The sequence below is a fragment of the Plectropomus leopardus genome, chromosome 15 (assembly GCF_008729295.1).
Source record: "Plectropomus leopardus isolate mb chromosome 15, YSFRI_Pleo_2.0, whole genome shotgun sequence".
In the NCBI taxonomy this organism is placed as follows: Eukaryota; Metazoa; Chordata; class Actinopteri; order Perciformes; family Serranidae; genus Plectropomus; species Plectropomus leopardus.
The window spans coordinates 14,295,273-14,316,141 of record NC_056477.1 but is presented as its reverse complement, the minus strand read 5'-3'; the positions used below and the strand labels follow the sequence as shown (position 1 = coordinate 14,316,141).

Genomic DNA, 20,869 nt, shown 5'->3' with positions numbered 1-20,869 from the left:
ATTAAAATGGACAGACATATTCAGAGGCTTAATTGTTGCTCTGATGTGGTAGGATATCTAAAGCAGATTATGCTTTATGCTCATATGCTTCAATTTCCTGGCACAGGATGAAAAGACAGTGTGACAGTCATTTTTTAAAATTAACAGAGTAGCCCATTGGCTGTTTGCCCAAATTTTAGGTTGCAAATTCAAAACATGCAATTAAATGTGATTTAAATGACAAAAACAGTGTGCAGAGTGGCGTAGACTCTATATGCTGGGGGCACTTCCTTAAACAAGGGGGGCGTCTATACCTAGATAATTGCAGGGTTTTGGGGGATCACGTGACCAGGCTTGCACAGGATGTCCCACGCAGGGAGAGCTGTGACGTGAAGCGTGTCTTCAGTCAGCTCGCTCGCGCACACTGGCATCCAGCACATGGTGAAAGTTGGAGAAAAAGTTTTGAAGCGATGATATTTAAACACAATAGTAATTTTATGCCGAATTAGCGCGTCTTCTGTCGGATTGTCGGTAAATTCTATGATTACCTCTTGGGCTTAGAGTTTGGGGTTTTTTTTTGAGTTATTATTTAGTCAGAATCGAAAAAAGCAAGCTCTATTCTCCCTTGCAGATGCCGATGTTACCGCAAGACGTCCGTGCCGCCGCGCTGCCTCTCATTCATCCGGCAGAGGAGAGGAGCCCGCGTCCGAGCATACAATGAAGCAGTGTGTCCTTGTCCGACACAATGCAGCAAGATGCCACGAAGGGGACAAGACTGTTTCTCACAAGATCAGGGACGATTTTGCTCGATTGCAGAGAGAAATCAGCTAAAGGTTTGTACATTCTGCTACCCGAACATTTCCACATCTTATCTTTCTCTGCCAGAAAAGGACTATTAAAAAAAACAACCTACAGAGCCACCGGCGCACGGTGGAGCTTGTAAACATCCTGCTGCCATGCGCGAAAACGCATTACATGATGAATAATGATAAAGTCCACCACTATTCCCATTGCTGTCAAACCAAACATGTGAGATGCGTTTTCTTATATGATGCAGGTAGAAATGATTGTGCAAATATGGAGGCCGCATTGTAGTAATCAATAATTCCTTCTATAAGAGATCAGTTTTGCTCATATTGCCATTTTTTTCGAAATTTAATTTTGAATGTTTGAAAGCATCATTCTCACATCTCATTGCATCATGGATTAACAGTATGCACAAGTATTCATTGGTGTGTATTCATGCTCGTTCAGTGGTGGGGGTTTTGGAAATGCTCCTGAATTGAATGCCCCCTCCCCCCTAATGAATGCTGTAGTTTTAAATAGGCACCACACACACAAGCATACAGAGGGGGTAGTTTTCTTTATTTCCAAGTGACATCCAAAATCAATCAATCACATGGAAATGATAAGCAGCACCTTTACACAAATTGTGACGTTTCTCAGTATTTGCCTGTAACAGTTAATTGTTTACACTATAACACCCCTGGATGAACAGCAGAACCATTCAGTGGGAATTTTAGCATCTCCATGATATGCTGCTCTGAGGCTTCGAAGGCAGCCATTAATGTAATTTGTAGGGAGATGATAAACAGAGTGATGTGTGTTTCTGCTTGAGCAGATAGTCAGATTTGCCAAACGCTCCAGTGACTCTTGAATATGTAAAAGTGCTCAGCTCAAGTGCCTCAGCCTGACAGTTTGACGGCTATGGCGTATTAAGCTCAGATAATTGGGTGATATTTACTTACAGAGCACACAATCACTCCGCAACGCCTTGAAAAGTGTGTCTTTTTCCCCTTAATGATATGCTTTGTACAAATTATTCACTGTCTTGACAGGTCCAAATGGCGTGTGTGTGTGTGTGTGTGTGTGTGTGTGTGTGTGTGTGTGTGTGTGAGATATGAAAGTGGAGTCTGTCGACAATTTATTCAGAATTAAGAAATTTGTTGAATCATTTCATATTATGTCAAAATGGGTATAATTTGTCCAAAACTCAATCAGAGAGGAATTCGACATCGATTTGTGTGGGTATGGCCACTTAAATGTGGGTTGTCCTCTTGATATGCTTCACCATTGTAGTCCCGGCTGCCTGAAGAGTAACAAAATACTCCCAAAGGATGGGATGGATACTACTGCGGCTAATGATGCAAGATTTGTTTTTGATACAAGCACTGATTTGCCCTCTGCCTGTAATATTGTGCAGCTCAGCAACACACTCACTCACTGAAAGTGGCTTCAGGGTGAAGACAAAGTTGCCGTGTCCCCTGACTCAGTGCCATGTGGATTTGTTCCACTGTGTTTGCTGGCATTGAAAACAAGTCCTGTTCACATTCGCTCCCTCCCTCATCCGTTTTCTTTGCTTATCACTGACCATAGCCTCAGTGAAAAGCAATGCTGTCTCTTTATGGAGTTCTAAGAAATGAAGCAAACACGTTATTAAAAAAAGCTGTGTGTTGTACTAACTGCTGAACATTCAACAAAATTCAGATCAATTCAACTGTTGTTCTGATTAAAAAAAAACCTGTCTGATTTAAGATTTGTGTCTCAGAGCTAAAATTGGAGATAATTTTTTGTGTGTCTATTCTTTCTGTGGTGGTTTATGTGTCAAGTGTTCAGCATAATCCAGCACAAGACATGTCTGTATGTTTTCATGGTTTTGTTGGACATAGACTTTTACTGTCCTCTTATTCTGCTTTATACACACTGTATTAAACAACTTTAGCCAAACACGGTTTGCAACAGGATTATGATTTATGTTCTTTACTGTCTCACCCAAGTATTTTTCTTATTGCAGAATGAAGCTTTGGCCTCTGCATGACAAGCTATGACCAACACAAAGACTAGACCCTAGACTTCCAGTTACAACGCCAGGACTCAAGAATGAAGACCAAATATGCGATTGTCTTCATCTGTATTGTGGCCCTGGTCATCATCGAAAAGGAAAGCAACATCCTGTCAAGGTGAAAGAATAAAGAACAATCTGAAATCTGCAATCTGAAAATGCAAGTGTGCCAGGCCCGGTATCCTGCCTACTGTCTGTTTCAACATCTACATTTCTCTTGAGAAAGCCAGTGGTCTGCAGAGATTAGATGGAAGTGCATCCTAGTGGCTAGAGGCCACCTTGTAACTTTAAAGCAATAACATTTTGATGAATACATTTATTGACTTTCTTGCTGAGAGTTAGATGAGGCAAGTGATACTTTTCTCAGACATGATGATGGCGTCGCTCTTCTACAACTTTCTACAAGAGGGCAAATTAGTGTTATTTCCAATAATGCTTAACTGTCCTTTTTAAGGAATTTAGACAAAGGCAGTGAATCTCTGTATCAGTTGTTGTAACTCAAAGGGCCCTGACACACCAAGCTGACAGTTGTCTGTCGGCCAATGTTGGGCCTTTGGTGAGCATCTGTCGCCCTAGTTTTTACAGTGTGTCCCGCACCTCCGGCTCTAGTCTGTCTTTGTCGCTTTTTTTTGTCTAATTCGGTGTGTTGAATCAGCGTCTGAGAGGGCGGAGCCCGTTATTGAATGAGATCGCTCTGATTGGCAGTTTCACTCAGCGCACAAGAAAAAAAAAAGGGAAGTGAAGAAAGCAAACAAACACCGGGCACATTGTAATATTATTATTTTAACTGGCTGACCAGTTTGAATCCATCCTGTTGGTCAGGCAGTTTCCTTTTTTAAACAATGAATTCAAATTACCATAACCTGCTGGTATGGAGAGTTATCTCCTCTCACGTAGGTGCAGAACATACGTGCTGGTTGGCTATTGGCTGTAGTCTTTGCAGTGTGTTAGACAGAGGCGATGAGAGGCGATGCAACACTTCGTCACACCTCTTTGATGTTGGTTTTGCGTGTCTGGGCAAAAACATTTGGAAGATCCATGTGAACATCTCAGCTAAATATACAATATTGGACCTATCTAGATGTTTTTACTGCTTCACAAATTGTTAATTGATATGCTTTAATCAAGCGTCTGTATCTCATCAGGGTCTCTGATAAGCTGATCCAGAGGCAGAATCCACAGCAGACCCCTCAGACTCCACTGGATTACAGTAATACGACACAAAATGGCTCCCTGACGATGCTCAAAATGCTGCTCTCTAAACTCACCGGTACAAAAGGGAACTACTCAAGTCTCTACGAGGAGCAAGAGGAGGAAGATCTAGATGATTTAGGCACCTACAGCTTCAGCGGTGGCCGTAAGCACATATTACTCTTGGCCACTACACGAACAGGTTCCTCATTTGTGGGGGAGTTTTTCAACCAGCACGGAGAGAACATGTTCTACCTGTTTGAGCCTTTGTGGCACGTCGAACGCATGCTGACCATGGCCTCCGAGTCAAACAACGGGACAGTGTTGGCAGGAATCTACAGGGATGTACTGCAGGGGCTCTTCCTGTGTGATTTCTCTCCTCTTGAGAAGTTCATCTCCCCCCCACCTCAGGAGCACGTTACCCCGGCTCTTTTCCGCAGAGAGTCGAGTTTATCGCTCTGTGAAGAATCTGTCTGCAGTCCTGTGATCAAAGAGGTTTTTGAAAGGTATCGTAGATTCTCTAGATACACACAGTTATTGATAAAGCTTACAATGTTGGCTGAGTCTGAAAAAGGGACTTAAGTTGAATTGTGATACAGTTGCAAAGAGGGGGGAGTAGCATTTTTTTTCCATTGTACAATCTGGTCTGGAATAATTCATTATAGTAATGATATTCTTAACTGGCCTCGTTCACCAACCGTTCTTAAGCAGAAATGGTTTCAATAAACCCACTTACACAGTTTTCTAATTTGGGATTTATTCTTAGGTAGGAACAGAATCTTCACAGTCTTATACATATTTTAGAGCGGATATGTTCATGCAAAAATAATTGGTTACTTGATTTTATCATGTATAAAATTTTTAAATAATTATTTTCATTATTTTACAAAGCATCGCGGTCTTTCTAAATGAACTCTACAAAAACCCTTTATTTCACATTAGATATGTTAATTGGAAACCATACCATCCAATAATTAGTGACTGATGACGCTATTTATAGGCCAAAAGTTGGCCTATTTCTGCACCCTAGGCCGACTTGTGCAATGGCATTGTTCCTTCAGCTGCAAGATGTAGCAGATCATGCCTTGAGGAGGGAACGCATCTCCCAGGACTGTGTAGATATGTTTGAGAGTGAAGACCACCTCTTGGTACAGTTTACTTTATCAGTTGTGCTGTTCTCTGGATACAGCGCTCACTGAACGAGTGATAGTATCCCGTGCACTTTGTTATTTTATCAACTACTGACACCACAAAATATGACAGCTCACTTTGCATCCACTTCCAGCATAAGTGCGTCCACTTAAGAACTGCAAAGGTTTTTATTTTATTTTTAATTAATCTATTTTTTATATTAGGAGTCCGGTTTTCCAGTCCCTGTAGATATTTGTTTGGGCATTCTTGTCTGAATGTTTTCAACTTTCATTTTCAGTTTTCTGTGTGCACATGGCCCTGCAGTCGCATGTCCTTTTATGTGGATTTGTAGAGCATTTAACTGTGCTAATTAAGAAAATCTGGCAAGCACTGTTAATTAACAAGAATAGTGGGGTTCGTCTTTATAAAAAACACAAGGACAAATAATTCTGTGGTTTAAGAACGCATCATGAAACTGACAGACTTTTCTTGGAACATTTTTGAGGAACAAATATACGAAAAACTTGACGGTGATTAATGAAGTCTCTCTCAAATCTCACAGTGGTTGCTACATTCATCTAACATCGATTAATAATAAAATGAGCTTCTACAAATTGGCTGTTAAATACAAATATTTAACGATTAATTTTGTTTTCTATACAAATTTTTAAAGTCTGAACGGGGTTTGCAGGACTGTCAGTGTAACAGCAGCATCCACGTCATATAGTGATCAAGCTAACAGCGCTGATGACGGATCGCAAATGCACAATAGCTTTTTTTTGGTGACACTAGCTACAAAAGCCAGAGACTTGCTGCGAGAGTAGTGTGAAAAGTCAAAAGCACTCACTCTGCAGCAAACTCTGGGGACCAAAATGTCCCCAGAAGTATACTTTACAGAAAAAAAACACTGCTCGAAGCATTGTCAGTCGACTGTGAGTGTCTGACTGATGATTGGATTCTCTGACTTTCAATGGGCAGCCCTAATTGATAATGAAAATATTTAGTTGCAGTCCTAAAAGCAACAAGGTTTTATGGTTGAGGATGAAATGCTGCTTACCAAAATTTACCTTGGGAGTCTTAGCTGACTTCACCCTTCAGTTTTTTATCTCCATAGTCTTGTATCTTTGATCATATTCCAAAGAATCATTGATTGTCGTCTGTGCTGATTCATAAGTTATGTAAGTGCTCTGACTGTGATAATAATGCCTCCCTCTTTGCAGCTCAATGAAAGATATTTTATCATAAACAAACTCTTCCCCTCTTATCTTAGGTATCACTGTAAGACTCGTCGCTGTGGGCCGCTGAACTTGACCCTTGCTTCCGAATCCTGCCTTTCCAAGCAACACCATGCCATTAAGACTGTCCGTGTGCGCCAGCTGGACTCATTGCAGCCTTTGGTGGAGGATCCTCGTCTGGATGTCAGAGTGATCCAGCTGGTCCGAGATCCACGGGCCATCTTAGCATCCCGCATGGTGGCTTTCTCTTCGAAGTACCAGACGTGGAAGGCCTGGGCGCAGGACGGCCAGGTGCCCGAAGATGACGAGGAGGTGAAGCGGCTCAAAGGAAACTGCGACCAGATTAGGCAGTCTGCCGAGGTGGGACTGAGCCGACCTCGCTGGCTGAGGAGCCGCTACATGTTAGTGCGTTATGAGGATATTGCCCGCTACCCCATGCAGAAGGCAGAGGAGATGTACAGGTTTACGGGGATACCATTTAGCCCTCAAGCTAGGGAGTGGATTCTGAAGAACACCCAGACCACACAGGGAGCCAGCGGGATTTACTCCACCCAGAAGAACTCATCGGAGCAGGCAGAGAAATGGAGATTTAGCATTCCCTTCACACTGGCTCAGGTAGTGCAGAGAGTGTGCGGACCCACCATGAAGCTGTTTGGGTACAGGTTTGTGGATGATGAAAAGACACTCAGCAATAAGTCCATCAGTCTGCTGGAAGAGAAAGTATTTCATTAAACAACAGGTCATAAATGTAGCTGTGAATCTGCAAAGCGCTGCACACAATGAAGCCAGGAGAAGCCATTATTGCACAGACCAAAACTAGTAAGCAACAGTGCCATAACAGACACAAAAGGTTTTACTGCTGACGGTAAGATTTGGGCCATACTTTAATAGTCATACTCACCAATGATGTGCCTCATTGTGACAAACGAAGAGCCACTTGAGAGAGAGAAGTATTTATTTGCATACTGTTCACTTAAAAGCCTGTTATTTAAGCTTTATGTGGCGCTTTGTTTTTCATTTTAAATGAAATAAGCATAGATGTCAAGCCTGACTTGTAAGAGATTCTTATGTAAAATTTTATTGACAGTTGATCATGCTTAGACTTTCAGGGATAAACTTCAGTGAAAGTGATGTGTGTTTTGTTTGTCTGTGTGTGCGTGTATGTGAGGCCTTATCTCCACAGACATGGATATTTTTTTCCACCCTAATTCTCAAAAAAACACACCCTTTTTTAAAGCTTTTGTCGAGAGCATGCCAAACTCACAGGCGGCTATATAACCATAATCCTAAAGCCTTGCAAAGAATATGTTGGCCAATCAGCAGCCTTAAAAAAATTGTATTGGGGGGATACTTGGAGCAGTGACCTTCGTTCCTGAATAAAGTGGAAGAGTAACGGTATATTTTTGTGTAAACATCTAAAAAGTCCTGTTAGCAAGGTTAGAACCAGCACTACTTTTGTCATGTCCTCAATTGCACTAAAAGCCAGCTAATTTGCAGAGGTGGATGTACAGATTTCTTACCAGACAATAACTTCAGTAGAAGTTAAAGAACCTGTTAGAATTTTACTTGGGTGAAAGTCTTTAAGCAGCTGATATTTACTGTATTTAAGTATCAAAAGTAATTTTACATTAAATGAACTGAAACTTAACTGCAGCTTTGACAGCACCTGTTTGCACTTACCTTTATGTGATTAAACTATGATCTCACTTGCAAGCCAGGACCACTGATTCGCCAAACCTTTCTGATTTTATTTTATAGTAAGTAAAGAAAATTCATTGGGGAAATGCAGTGGCATAAAAGTGAAAGTTGACGGACATATAAAAACCCAAGTACAGATACTCCCAAAAAATTCTTGTGTTTCTTTCTCTTTGTGATGCCTCACATAGGAGAAAACAACCAAAAACTCAGTATTCCCTGTCTTCACATCAACTCTTAAAACAAAGTTTCCGAAAATCCTAACCCTGGACAGTCTTTTAGTGTCTTTAGACCAGGTTTGTGTGTGGACAAAAGCCCAAAGTACACAAAAAGACTATGTTTCCAAAAACACTGTGTCTGTGTGGACGAGGCCTGAAAGCGTGCTTGTTTCTGTTCATCAGGTTGATGCGCTAGTCTGCCTACTTCGGCCTGTATTTGGAAAGATCAACTAGGCTACAAAGTATCAGTTTAGATTAGATATGTTGTGCTATTATAGGGCTTTACTTATACACCTCAGGTGAAGTGAATGTGGCATTATATTTTGTGGTGTCTTCATGAAGACACTCAAAAGCATGCTGTGTGAAAATACAGAATGACCTTTAATAGATGTAACCAAATGCCATTTAAAGAAATTCTCAATGTAGCATAAAAAGAGGCCAATTAAGATGGATATATAAATATAATACTCATGAGGTTATTTAACATGAGTTGTTTAATGCTATATTATATATCACTTCAGATACCTACATGTGTCTACAACATACAAGTGTTGCCTCTCGCTACAGCCACTAGCTGCAGTAGTGATATATTTGCCTGTGCTGCCTCCTCATCTCTTAGAAACAGGCAGGTTGAGTGTTATTTTACAAAAAAGGCTCCTCTACTGATGATCCCTATGTTCATGAGCACACAAACATTTTTTTTATTTTTTAATCACTTCCTAACTCAAAGAAATAAAACCACCAGATAGATTAACTTCCACAAAATTCCAAATACTGTAAAGTAATTAGTCTTGAAATTTGTTGATGGTTTTGGTGACTACTAATTCTATGTAAGATGTACGTATGTAGCTGTATTAATGTGGCCTATCACTTTAAGTGAAACCCAGGTGCTGTTGCGTTAACTGTCACTCTTGATGGTATATAAAGGTATCCACTGTGACTCCAGTTCAATGGTAGCATTGTGTTCAGCTTGGCTGAGGCACTGCTGAAACTGCAGTGGTGCTCATGGAAAGGGACATGCATGAGACTTACATATAGTAGAGGGCTTATACTAACTTAGAGTTTAAAACATAAATATGAATACATTTTGACTGGCAGGCTTTGAGGTGCCTTCACTCACTGCAGAAGTATGTAAGCCAAAAGGGAATACTGTGAAAAACCAAGTGCAGCTGAAATAACGGTGTAGTCAGTTTATGTTTTAAAATAATTTAGATACCCACAGAGGCAATGTTGTTCATAAAGATATGTTTGACTGTAAAACGCTGGTGGTTTGGCCTTCATAGAGACTTGGTGTAATTGTTGACTTGAATTAAATGTTTTCACGGTGGAAAAAGAATAAAAAACCATCAATTAAATAAAATTTAAATACTTTTTCCCCAAGCTCTGTTTACAGTCATATTTCTACTTACCTGAGACCAAGTTCTGTCAATGCATAGGTCAAATAAACTCTATAAACATGCTTACATATTCAATGCACGTGCAAAATATTTGGGCAACGTGACAAGATTTTGGTATCTGAAGAATTCAGGTTTTTGTTTGTGGTCCAAGTATTGATGGCCAATCATGTTAAAGCGGCACATTGGCAGTCTGTGTATAAGAGACAAAACGAATCGACCAAAATAGAATCTTAGTATCCGTCATCTGTGTGAGTTATCTTGATATTAACTTAAAAAAAATCTGCATTCATATGCATTCATACATGTCTGATTAAAGAGATTAACCAAAATGGTTAGAAGAGGAAGCCTTGGCCCAAATATCAGGGGGCTGCACCAGATCACCTGAATATTTGCCCTCTACCCCCAGAGGCTTATTCGAGATTGTAAGGCAAACAGTTTAAGAAGTGGTGTGGCTATGCAGGGCTTGATTTTACCAGGTGCAATGTCTGAGACATTAATACTGTATTTTGTTTTCAAGTCTTCAGGAAGTATCAGATCCTTGTTTGTGACTTGAATCTGATTTGTGCAAGTCTACAGCTCTGGTAATCAGAAACTCTCCATTGTCCATCCTGTACTACTCATTATGTTCATTTTGCAGTAATTTTGTGTCAGGCTATCACTCTTTTCAAATTCTGCTGAAATTACTGCATCCAGACACATTTTAGCAAATAATTTAGTGCTTGAAATAAACAGATGGACAGTGGAGTTTTGAGTTGTCAAAGTTATGTTTCTTCAATAACTTGTCAGTGTTTATGATTGCAACTAAGTTACTGTCATTTTCTTGTCATTTTTGCAAGAGAAACCAAGGACCAAAGCACAGATTATGCTTAAGCAAACATAAATGTATCACACACATGTAAATGATAGAGTTTCTTCTAATGAAATGATAATTAAAGTGTTTTTCTTGTTGTGAAATGGTGCTTTGAAGCGGCTTCTGTCTAACATAAAATTATCTTTTTTTCAGTGGTTAAAGAATCCAAAATAAAACCAGCAGTTTCTCATCATTTGACAAGTAACATCCTGTTTTGGTGTTACGAATTACACTTGTATATAATACAGTTTAAACCTTTTTTTAATGTTGGCTGGCTTAGAATGACCTGTGATGTCATATCATTTTTAATGAATTAATTTAAGAAGACCACCCAGACATAATATGATGAAAAAATCAATTACGGAAAAAAAAAAGATTTTGTGTCTTTGAGTATCTAGTAAAGTTCTATATATTGCCACTGTATTATTATTATTATTATTATTATTATTATTATTATTATTATTATTATCAGTCTTTTATTTTATGTTTTTTTGAGTGTTGCTAAGATTTGTACATTTTATTTTTATTTATATGTAGGGTACTTATTATTTCAAAAAGGCCATTGTATTTTACTACATTGCAGAGTAAAAACTAAACAAACAAAAAAAAAAAAAACACTTACAGGGGAAAAAAAACATGATCGATATTCAAATGGTTAAATTTTGAGAAGATAATTCCTTTAAAGATTACCAACCATGAGGGGAATAATTATGGTTAACATTATTTTACCTCACCTTCGTTTAAAGAAAATCGTAGCTACCTTAAAAATCACAGATTTTAGGCACCGCCCAGCACGTCACGTGAACCATTTCAAACACACCTATGATATTGATGACCAGGTGCATGCTGGGTCAGGCTAACATGCTAAATGCTAGAAGATGCACCTCCGGCTGTAACCACGCGTGCACTGAGGAACTTTTACTTTCTGTGAGGAGTTTGAGGACTTCCGGCGCTTTGGGAGGGAAAAGGTTTGAGTGTTAGGAGCGTAGTTGGACAAAGAGGTCGAGTGGACTGTTTTATGTTTACATCGTGCAGAGAAGCGGAATCTGGCGCAGATGGAGGAGGACTTCGCGGTGCAGGAGACTCGCACAGTGACGTTCATACAGGTGAGTACAAACAGCACACCGGCTGAATGTTTTCTCCAGGTGAGAACATTAGAAACCGCGTTTTCTTGCAAGGAAACGTGCATTTTGCGTTGTGTGAAAGCTGTGCTGTGTTGTTTGGCTCGTGGCTGCGTACTCACTCTGTGTCTGCCATTGAGATGTTTTTTCTGTTGTTGATTATTTAAAAAGTGTCGAGCTTTTTATCTAATTTATGTGACTTAATATTGGAGATGTGTCTCTTGTGTGGTTGATTGTGTGTTGAAAACTGAACTTTGAAGGGGAATTGTTGTTGCTGAATTGGAATTTGTCGTTGCTAATGTTGTTCCATTATGTGTACACCTTCATATTGAAAGCATTTTTTTGTAGCTGAAAGATGTTATTTAATTTTAGCGGAGTTGCTAGGATACTAGGTAATTGGGGGATCAACAGAGACACCATGATACGATATTATCACGATACAATAATATTGCAATTTCAAAGTTGTTGCATTTTTTAAGTACTGCAATTACACATATTTCTGAAATATACTGCGATTTGTTACCTTTTTATCTGTAAATTATGTCCCCACTGCAAAACCTTTCCTGGTTATCTAATAAGATTATGTTTTGAAAATATTTTTTTTGCAGCAAATTGTAAATAGTTGACTGAAAAGACCTCTAGAAGGCCACTTGCTGTAGAAAATCTTGTACTCGTAAGAACCAATGAACGACAATGTAAACTCGATGAATAATAACACAAACTTGATGAATAATTAAATAAACTAGATGAGTAACAAAATAAACTCAGTGAGCCTCAGTTTTCCTTACTTGAAGATATTTTCATTACACAGATCTGATCAGAGAAGCTTTTGGCACAAAACAGATGTGCATGGACAGAAACATTCCCAAAACTTAGAGTAACAGAGATAAGATAAAACTAATCCCGAAGGAAATTCATGTGCCAGATAGCCCCCAGAAGTACAGTAGCAAAAAAGAACAAAGTGTCTAGTAATAATAATGCTTAAAAATAGATAGTAAATGATAATGTTTAAAAGTAAAAGTAAAAAAAATGCACATGGAGTTTAAAATTTTAGTGAAATGATAATTATTTTGAGGTCATTATATACTTTAAAAAATCACACTTATTAATTTGTTTCCATCTTTACCATTATATCCCCCTACGTCCCACACACTGAACCTTTAAGATGAAAACCTGAAGATGTAGCAGTACATACAATCATTCCTCCTCTATAGATTCCACAACAAATGTTTTTGTTTTCTTGTCGATTTTTGTAAGCAATGGAAGAGACTGAGAGCGACATGGATGAAATGGGGATTAATGTGGGATTGTTTACTCAGTTGCATTCTCTCCGTGTAGCTCCACATCCACATGCATGCGGTTGCCAGGGATCCCCAAAAGGCTGAGTGGCAACAACTAGAGGAAAAAGGCAGAAACAGGGAGCCCATTCAAGTCTGCATTCTTTCTGTGTTTCATGGCCCGGCTGAGAGAAAGCTCTTCAAAGTTCACAGCTGTTGGTCAAGCTGATTCTAGCCTAGATCTTTTCCCTGATGCAGATTATTCCCACAGCAACACAGCAAATGTTGCCATCCTCTCAAAGAGTTAAAATCTTGTGATAAGCCTCTGAAGAGACAGGCTTTGCCCACTCTCAAGTTTTGTAGTTTTTTAACCACATGCAGTGCTGTGGAGCAGTGAGTTTGAAAAGTGGTCCCTTTAAGTGTTTAAGCAGCTTGTGACAGGGTGACGTGATGCACACTTTTGCTGATGGCAAATGTGTTGATGCGAAGACAGTTTGTGGAAGCAGGAACAGAGTACAAGATGAGAGACATATTCAGTGCTGTCATCAGTCATGATAATATGCAGAATCTGGGTACATAGACTGAAAACCTAAGTCACACACAATAGCCATACACTAAACAGTCACTAGCACCCAAATAATGCATATCCTAATGTAACAGCACACCAAAGTATAGAAGAAAGATGGCAGGATTAAGATGCAGGTTGAAAAAAAAAAAAAAAAAAACTGGTTTTAGCTTTTTGAATGTTTTCTAAATGTTTTAACTGGAACATGTTTGGCCTTGAGGATACACATTCGTTAAAAAATATTGACAGTTTACCGAACTGAGTGGACTAACACCTCTAACCATGACTTTCTGACTGTAAGTAGTACTTAAAGGGGAAGTTGTTTAAAAGTTTCCAAATGATGATGACTGATTTGCTCAGTAAGCTTCCATTGGCAATACTGTTGTTGACCCAAGAGCTGATGACAAGAACTTGACCTACCACATAATATCCTGTCCTAGGATGGATTAAAAAAAAAAAAAAACGAAAAAAAAAAGTTTTAAAGTTAGTCAGAACAGACAAGTTTATGTTCAGCTTCTCAGATTCTCTGTGTTTGATTTTTAATGATTTAATCATTTTGTCCAACAAAATGACCTCTCTCAATAATATGCCACGTTCAGGTCAGGGTCAGGACATACTGCTGTGTCAGTGAGGTTTTGGCTGACAGGAAGAGAGAGCCACATTTAACATGTTTTAAAATGTTTTCATTTCAGTATACAGGGCAGTCAACATGAACAGAGAAACAGAGTCCATAGAGAGGTTGCTCATAGACAAGAGAGGCTATTGTTTTCATTATAGGAACAATGTATTTCATATAATATATAAATTTGAGAGTATAAACACAGAACATAAAAAATAAAAATATTATATACTATATATATATATATATATATATATTATATTTATATATAAACAGTTGACAAAGTTATGATAAAATACAGTAGTCTTAAACACAGTCACCCACTTCAGTCTGATAGATTTCCTTTTTTTATCCCTTAGTTTTCTTGTCTCTTGTTTTCTTTAACTTAAAGAAAAAGTAGCTGGCTCAGATGTGGTTCCTCATCTTTGTAATGTTTTCCTGCTCCAGTGACAGTTGGCAATTCTAGATGTAATATTAATACTAGTTATTTTGGGAATTAATTAATTTTGGTCCGTGCAGATGAGACCTTTTGGATAACATGGAACTGTGATAATGAAAGACAGCTGGAGTGAAGCTGTACACTACAGTGGATCTACTGGGTTTGTTGGGCCTTTTTGGCTCATGACTTATGACTTGAGTTTTTGTGACCACTGTGCTGTTAACCCGATTAACAGTAGTTTTTCATTCGCTGCAAACATGCCAAACATTTCGTGGCTATGAAATCATGAAAATAGATTTGTGCTGTATTACATACTGCGCACAGATGAATCGGTGTATAGTCACCTACATGCAGCCCTTCACAAAGATGACTAGCTCATTTGAGTTTCAGGTACAATTTGGCACCGCTTGCTCCGAGGGTGACACTGGTTCAGACCGTCATGCCATTAAACTACTACATCAACAGATGCACACAGTGTCCTTGTGTGCACATGTAGATTCAATGACTCTACTTGTGCTTTTTTTTTAGGGAGGGGAAGGGAGGGCTGCTAAAGAAACAGGAAACCCACCCCCCCTTATCGAGCTTTTCTGGCTCTCATCCATGTTCCTCCTCGCTTAAACATCCCCTGTTCCACCTCAGTCCTCTCACACTAGGTGATCTGGACAGGTAATGACTGTTTTTGGAAACGTTTCTGAAGTGATGTCTTCCCGAAATGGAATGTTTTTTGTGCATATTTTTGGGTGTGTGTCTGTGCTGTGACTTTTCTTTTTTGGGATCATGACATCCACTTTCTGTCTTAAGCTATCCAGTGTTCCACAATCACTATGCTGGGCCAGTCCAGCTCTCCACCCCTCAAGCAAACACACATCCACTCCGTACCCCTACCTTTCTCTAAGCACACTCCATCTCCTCTTACTGGCTGCCCCTTGCTGGAAGGTAAATAAATCCTGTGGTCGGGGTGGAACACTGAGTGCCCTCATATGCCTCTGGAGTCGCTCTGCCTGAAAGAGGCCTTGTGTTTGCCTCTGTAAGGGGCTCCACTCCAGTCACAAGCTGGCTAGGCACAGATAGGCTGCTCTGTTGAACACCTCCAAAGAGAGTCAGCTCTAAAAAAGCATGGTTTGAAAGTAAAGCCAGAAGCGCTGACTCATGCATTAAAACATACAGTTCTGCCTTCGTTGTAACGAAACTTTTGGATAAATAATGTTCAACAAAAAGCTAGGATATAATTGTCTAGTGCCATAGTGCCATCAACTGCATTTATTTTCTGTGTGTCCTGCAGAGGGCAGTACAACCTACAGGATCACCAAGACTCATTTGTTTCTTTTGTGTGTGTGTGTGTGTGTGTGTGTGTGTCTGTGTCTGTGTCTGTCTGTCTGTCTGTCTGTGTGTATGTGTGTGTGCACAGAAAACATATGACAGTGTACAGTTTGTATGTGCGTGTGCACACGGCCGTGCAGAAATGCATGCATGTATGCACTATATGCATGTGAGCATATGTGCATTTGCATGTGTGAGGGGCCTCTCTCAGGTGATTGCTCACATGTGGAGCGGTAATTGTTGTGCTGTTTTATCTTCCTCATTACAGGAAGTTTTCCTGCAGCTCGAGACAAAGCAGAAAATGATTCCTGCTTATGCCTGTTCTTCTTCAATCCATTGTTGCTCTCTCTGTTCCCCTCACCGCGTCCCTAGAGCTCAATGGGACGGAAGTGTGAAAGATGTCCACATCAAAGAGGGTGCAGGCCAGCACTAATCCGCAAATAATGACAGGCAGGCAGGGCTGGACTTAACACACATGTCCCCTTACTTGCTAATCTTAGACGGTCCCTCATGGGGATCAATGTACAATATAGCACCTGCACAGCAAATAAAGGCAAGTTAGAATTATTATGGGCTGAAATAAGCAAAAGGTTCCATAGACATCTTCATGTTAAACATCTTATATTTTATCATAAAGAGGTAGAGTGTGAAGAAGGAGAGTGTGGAGCACAAGTAGGGAATTAATGCAGTGAGGGCATCATTAGATGATTTCCCCTCAGTCCATAAACTGGCTCTGACCAGAGAAGTGGACACCCTCTAGTGGGGAAAGACTAAGTGTCTAAATGCTGCACATAAATGTGAAAATCTAATGTTTTTAAGATGCTAGAATCAAGACGCAGTCACACACACACACACACACACACACACACACACACACACACACACACTCCCTAACTGTCAGGTGGGCAGCCCTTGAGGCAGAATTCTTCCAGACTCACCTGTACCATTGTTTCCTGTGCTCTTCCTGTGTGAGGAGCCTGTGTTGTTTGAATACAATGGGGTCAGGGAAATCACAGCGCCTGTCAGACAGACACTCCATCATTGTGACAGACAGTGGAGTGACAACAAACGGCACAAATGCTTACTACCAACTTGCCCGAGTTTTGTGTTTGCTCATTGCTTCCATGCAGGTGTCATCACACAGAAAATTGACCTCGAGTTGCAGAGTAAATGTCCTGAATATGTCGTATTTGTTCTTTTAGTTTTTATTCTGTTTCAGAAGTAACATTGAAAGCTGTACACATTTTTGTACTCTCACACACTTTTAGCATGAGCAGTCACTGGTAGATGGCAGATTGCTTTTACCAGTGTTGGTAATAGTTAACTGCATGTAGCGCAATACTAGTTTAACTACAGTTTGCAGTTTTTGGGCAGAGGTTTAACCGTGCAGCTTTTCAGTAGTTAACTACTCAGTCATGTGGCTTATGTAGTCAATTACAAAATACGTATTTATTCAACTTATGACTTGTCATATGACATAGTGCTTTCCTCAGTGTCAGTTCAGTTGTACCTCTGTGTAACAATATGAGATTCCAGACTGGGATTGTGATCATTTCCCATGATGCACTTTTGGTAGTTGAACTAATTCTTGAAACTAGTTTTACTTTGAAAAGATTTTTTTCTTTATAACATTTTCTTGTGAAGCAGCTAGTAGCTTTGTAAACTACTTTTTTTTTATGTAGTTTGACCAACACTGGCTGTAACAAAACATACCTCTTTATCTTTTCTTTTTTAGATGTACATTTTGGTTGCAGTCATGCATTAAATGACAAAAATAATAGTTACAAAAAATGTAATTGTTTTTTCAAATTTTATTTGGTGAGCCTAAAACATAAAAAATGCTTAAATCTATTTGTCAGGCCAACTATGAGAGATAGTATAGATGAAAAGACATTGTTTCCACAAGATCAGATTTTAAAACCTAACTGACAAACCCTAACCCTAACCCACAAAATCATCAAGACATAAAAAGTAAATTAAAAGATTTAAAACTGTATAAATGTACAAAGTTGCAATAAAAATAAAGTAATATGACTTCAATGAAAATTACATTTTAATAATTATAACATAAGAGCGCCACGTGTGTCGATGTAGAAAATAATGTGTATCACACTTTGAGTTAACATGAGTTTCTGTGCTTTATTTTAATTTCTGTTCATTCTATCAGTATTTGAATGAATCATAATCGTACTTCAACATGTAAAAGACTGCAAAGAACATGTAACTGATATTGCTTAACTGATAGCAGCAGCATCCTCAACAGGAATCGATATCATATGATATTGTGCCATCCACGAAGTAATACTAAGCCCTCCTATTCACTCCTTAATCTCCCAGTGAACTTCCTTGAGGCAGCCAGGCTATGTTAGACTGACGTGAAACAAAAGGTAACTGTGCAGCTGAATGTCTTCCAGACGCCCGAGCCCCATAGGAAAGGTCTATCTAAAGTGCCAGAGTTGGGGATTAAACTCACTCTGGGAATGTCAGCTTTGTCAGACAATACAATTCCTTCACTGCTGACACCACCGTCTTCATTAAAATTTGATCATGCTGCCTCCAAAACGATGGCTTTTATCCAAACTATTGCAGCCTTATCTTGACATGATTTGGGAAATGCTTATTAGGTTTCACTCTTAGCAATCGCATGTCAAAAAGTCACCAGTAGTATTGAGCTTCCATCTATCCAAACTTTAATTTATGTGAAAAAATGAGAAAAAAGCAATACCATGACATCACTTTTTTCTTTCATAATGCCAGTTCTCTTCAGTACACCTCTGCTCTGAGTGATGGGTGTACCCCATCAAGATCAGCCCACAGCGAGCCCCCACAGAAGACTATAGACATCAGTGTTACTTTATACTATGTTGTCTCCCCTGCACCCCGCTGTCAGTCACTCTGCTGGTCCAACCTTCTCGAGTTGCACCAGCTATGATTAGCAATTTCTACCATTATGTATCCTCCCTGCATAATTCATGCCCTTCGTTCTTTTTCACCGTTCCCTTGAGAGAACATGAGAGGGGAATCCCACCCTAGTCCAACAAAACCCACAGGGCTTGTCTTGTGGTGGGAGTGAAAAAATAATGCTGCATTTTTAATCGTCCAAACATTGCATGATTTATAATTGATGAGAGAATGATCGTAGGTGCCGGTTTGCCCTCCTCCACCATCAAGGAAATGAAATGGTGCGGAAAGTGTTGGGTCATTAGGCCGTGAGGGATCGAGTGCTCTCCTGATCCAGAGACCAAGTGTGACAAAGCAGCAAAGAGGAAATCCCATACACTGACCAAAGTGGAGCAAGCATTTTCCCCTTCCCTCGGTCGAGTCTGCTATTGTCCAGCTGTGTCATTCTGCTGAGAGACAGCAAGGTTTGTTATTGGAGAAGCCAGCTCTGGTTCACCGTGGGATGGGTTAACGTGAGAATTTGTTTGGGTAAAATAATAAAGTGGGAAATGCTTTGCCTGATATCAGACAGAATTGTCAACCTGTTTCCATCTTCAGTCTGACATTGCGTCCACTCCAACTGATTTCTGTTGTGAAGAGGGATTTGATTTTCCACAACCAATGAGAGAGCAATGTATCGGCCTAAATCTAACATCATTTTGGGTCTACACTGGTGCGTAGCCATGTCAACATACCCATTTTGCTGGGATTTTAAGACCGGAGTGGAGCACAGTAAATCAGACTAAGATGTTGGGCGATATTGAGAGCAAATGTCAATATAGAACAGCCTTGATAACAGTGTCTGTCTTCTCTGTAACGTTCACCATTGTTGTTATTCTTTTTTGGTTCCAGCACCACTTGACAATGCTTTTCACAACATCTTTACAACAGCGTTAGTCCCTGCTGTCGTGCTGTTTGGCAAATCAAGTCCCCCCATGGCACTTGTTTTTTTTTTTTTTTGGTTTAAGATTATTTTCTGGGGACTTTTTCGGCCTTTGTTAGACAGAACAGCTTCAGCATGAAAGGGGGAGAGAGAGGTGATGACCTGCATCAAAGGGCAGAGGTTGGGATCGAACCTGTGGTCGCTGCAGCACGGACATAGCCTGTGTCCATGGGCTGCTTACTCTACCATGTGAGCGACTAGGTGCTCCTTGTTTTCTAGTTTTTATGAGAAATTACTGTTACATGTCACAATGCCAGACAAATCAGTAAACTTAAACTTAGTATAAATGCCCTGCTTGCAAGAGTTATTAGCCTCTTTTACACTGCTTATTCAAGGCACGGATGTTGCACTGTTATTCTGCATTGCTGTTCTTTATTAAAAGTATAATTGCGGAATTGGGCAAAGAATTGTCTCACCTTTAAGATGGAAGTAGAGGTTGTAAAAGTGCCAAGTTGAGTTTAAAAGTGTGTAGAAGAGACAGCCGGCACGGTTGACCAGGATGTTTGGGATGGTTAAGACCCTTTGCTGATGTGTTATTTGTTCGACCTACTGGCAGATGACTTTAAAAGCAGCTGGCAGCAGTTAACAGCTAACCCAAAAAAGAAGAGCAGCGGGTGCGAATGTACCTAAATTGAAGAGACAACGAGGAGCTTTTTGCCCTCTGAGCGGAGAATAAGATCAACCGCCATAGAGACTAAAAATCTTTGCGATTGTCATATTACGCCATTGGTGTTGTTTAGAAAGCGCTGCTGGTGCGCATGTTTTGTCAGACTAGAGGCTGACGCTGTTGTGTTACACGTCATGCCTTTTTTGCCTCCGCGACCCTGGCAGACTTTCTAAAATCACACTGGGGCAGCATGATGCTGCTGCTGTTTATGTCTGGTTTAAAAAGCAAAGGTGGTGCAATGAAGGGTCTATGTAGCTGTCCTGTTGTGCGATTGCAAGACTTATGATTTATTAAATATCACCTTCCTTGGCAGCATTTACAGGCGACTTTAATTAAAATTACTTATGTGACAAAATACAAATAAAAGCAGACAAAGAAATCTAAAATAGCTCCTGTCTTTGAGGGCACAGGGTTTTTGGGAAGGCAGTTTAGAAATGGTC

General features: G+C 39.8%; 1 protein-coding gene across 1 annotated transcript; it reads left to right on the top strand.

The window, feature by feature from the left end:
* The first annotated feature begins 621 nt into the window (after positions 1–621).
* chst3a (carbohydrate (chondroitin 6) sulfotransferase 3a) lies at positions 622–7,738 on the top strand. The gene is made up of 4 exons (XM_042502727.1): positions 622–812; positions 2,774–2,939; positions 3,967–4,518; positions 6,414–7,738. Exons 2-4 carry the CDS (start codon positions 2,860–2,862, stop codon positions 7,108–7,110), a joined length of 1,329 nt encoding a protein of 442 aa, XP_042358661.1. The 5' UTR covers positions 622–812; positions 2,774–2,859; the 3' UTR covers positions 7,111–7,738.
* Positions 7,739–20,869: the final 13,131 nt, after the last annotated feature.

Excerpts from the sequence above, each read along its gene's own strand:
- chst3a (XM_042502727.1), top strand. The coding sequence starts at position 2,860 with ATGAAGACCAAATATGCGATTGTCTTCATCTGTATTGTGGCCCTGGTC. Across the intron at positions 2,940-3,966 it reads GAAAGCAACATCCTGTCAAG|GGTCTCTGATAAGCTGATCC; the intron begins GTGAAAGAATAA and ends GTATCTCATCAG. Across the intron at positions 4,519-6,413 it reads ATCAAAGAGGTTTTTGAAAG|GTATCACTGTAAGACTCGTC; the intron begins GTATCGTAGATT and ends CTCTTATCTTAG.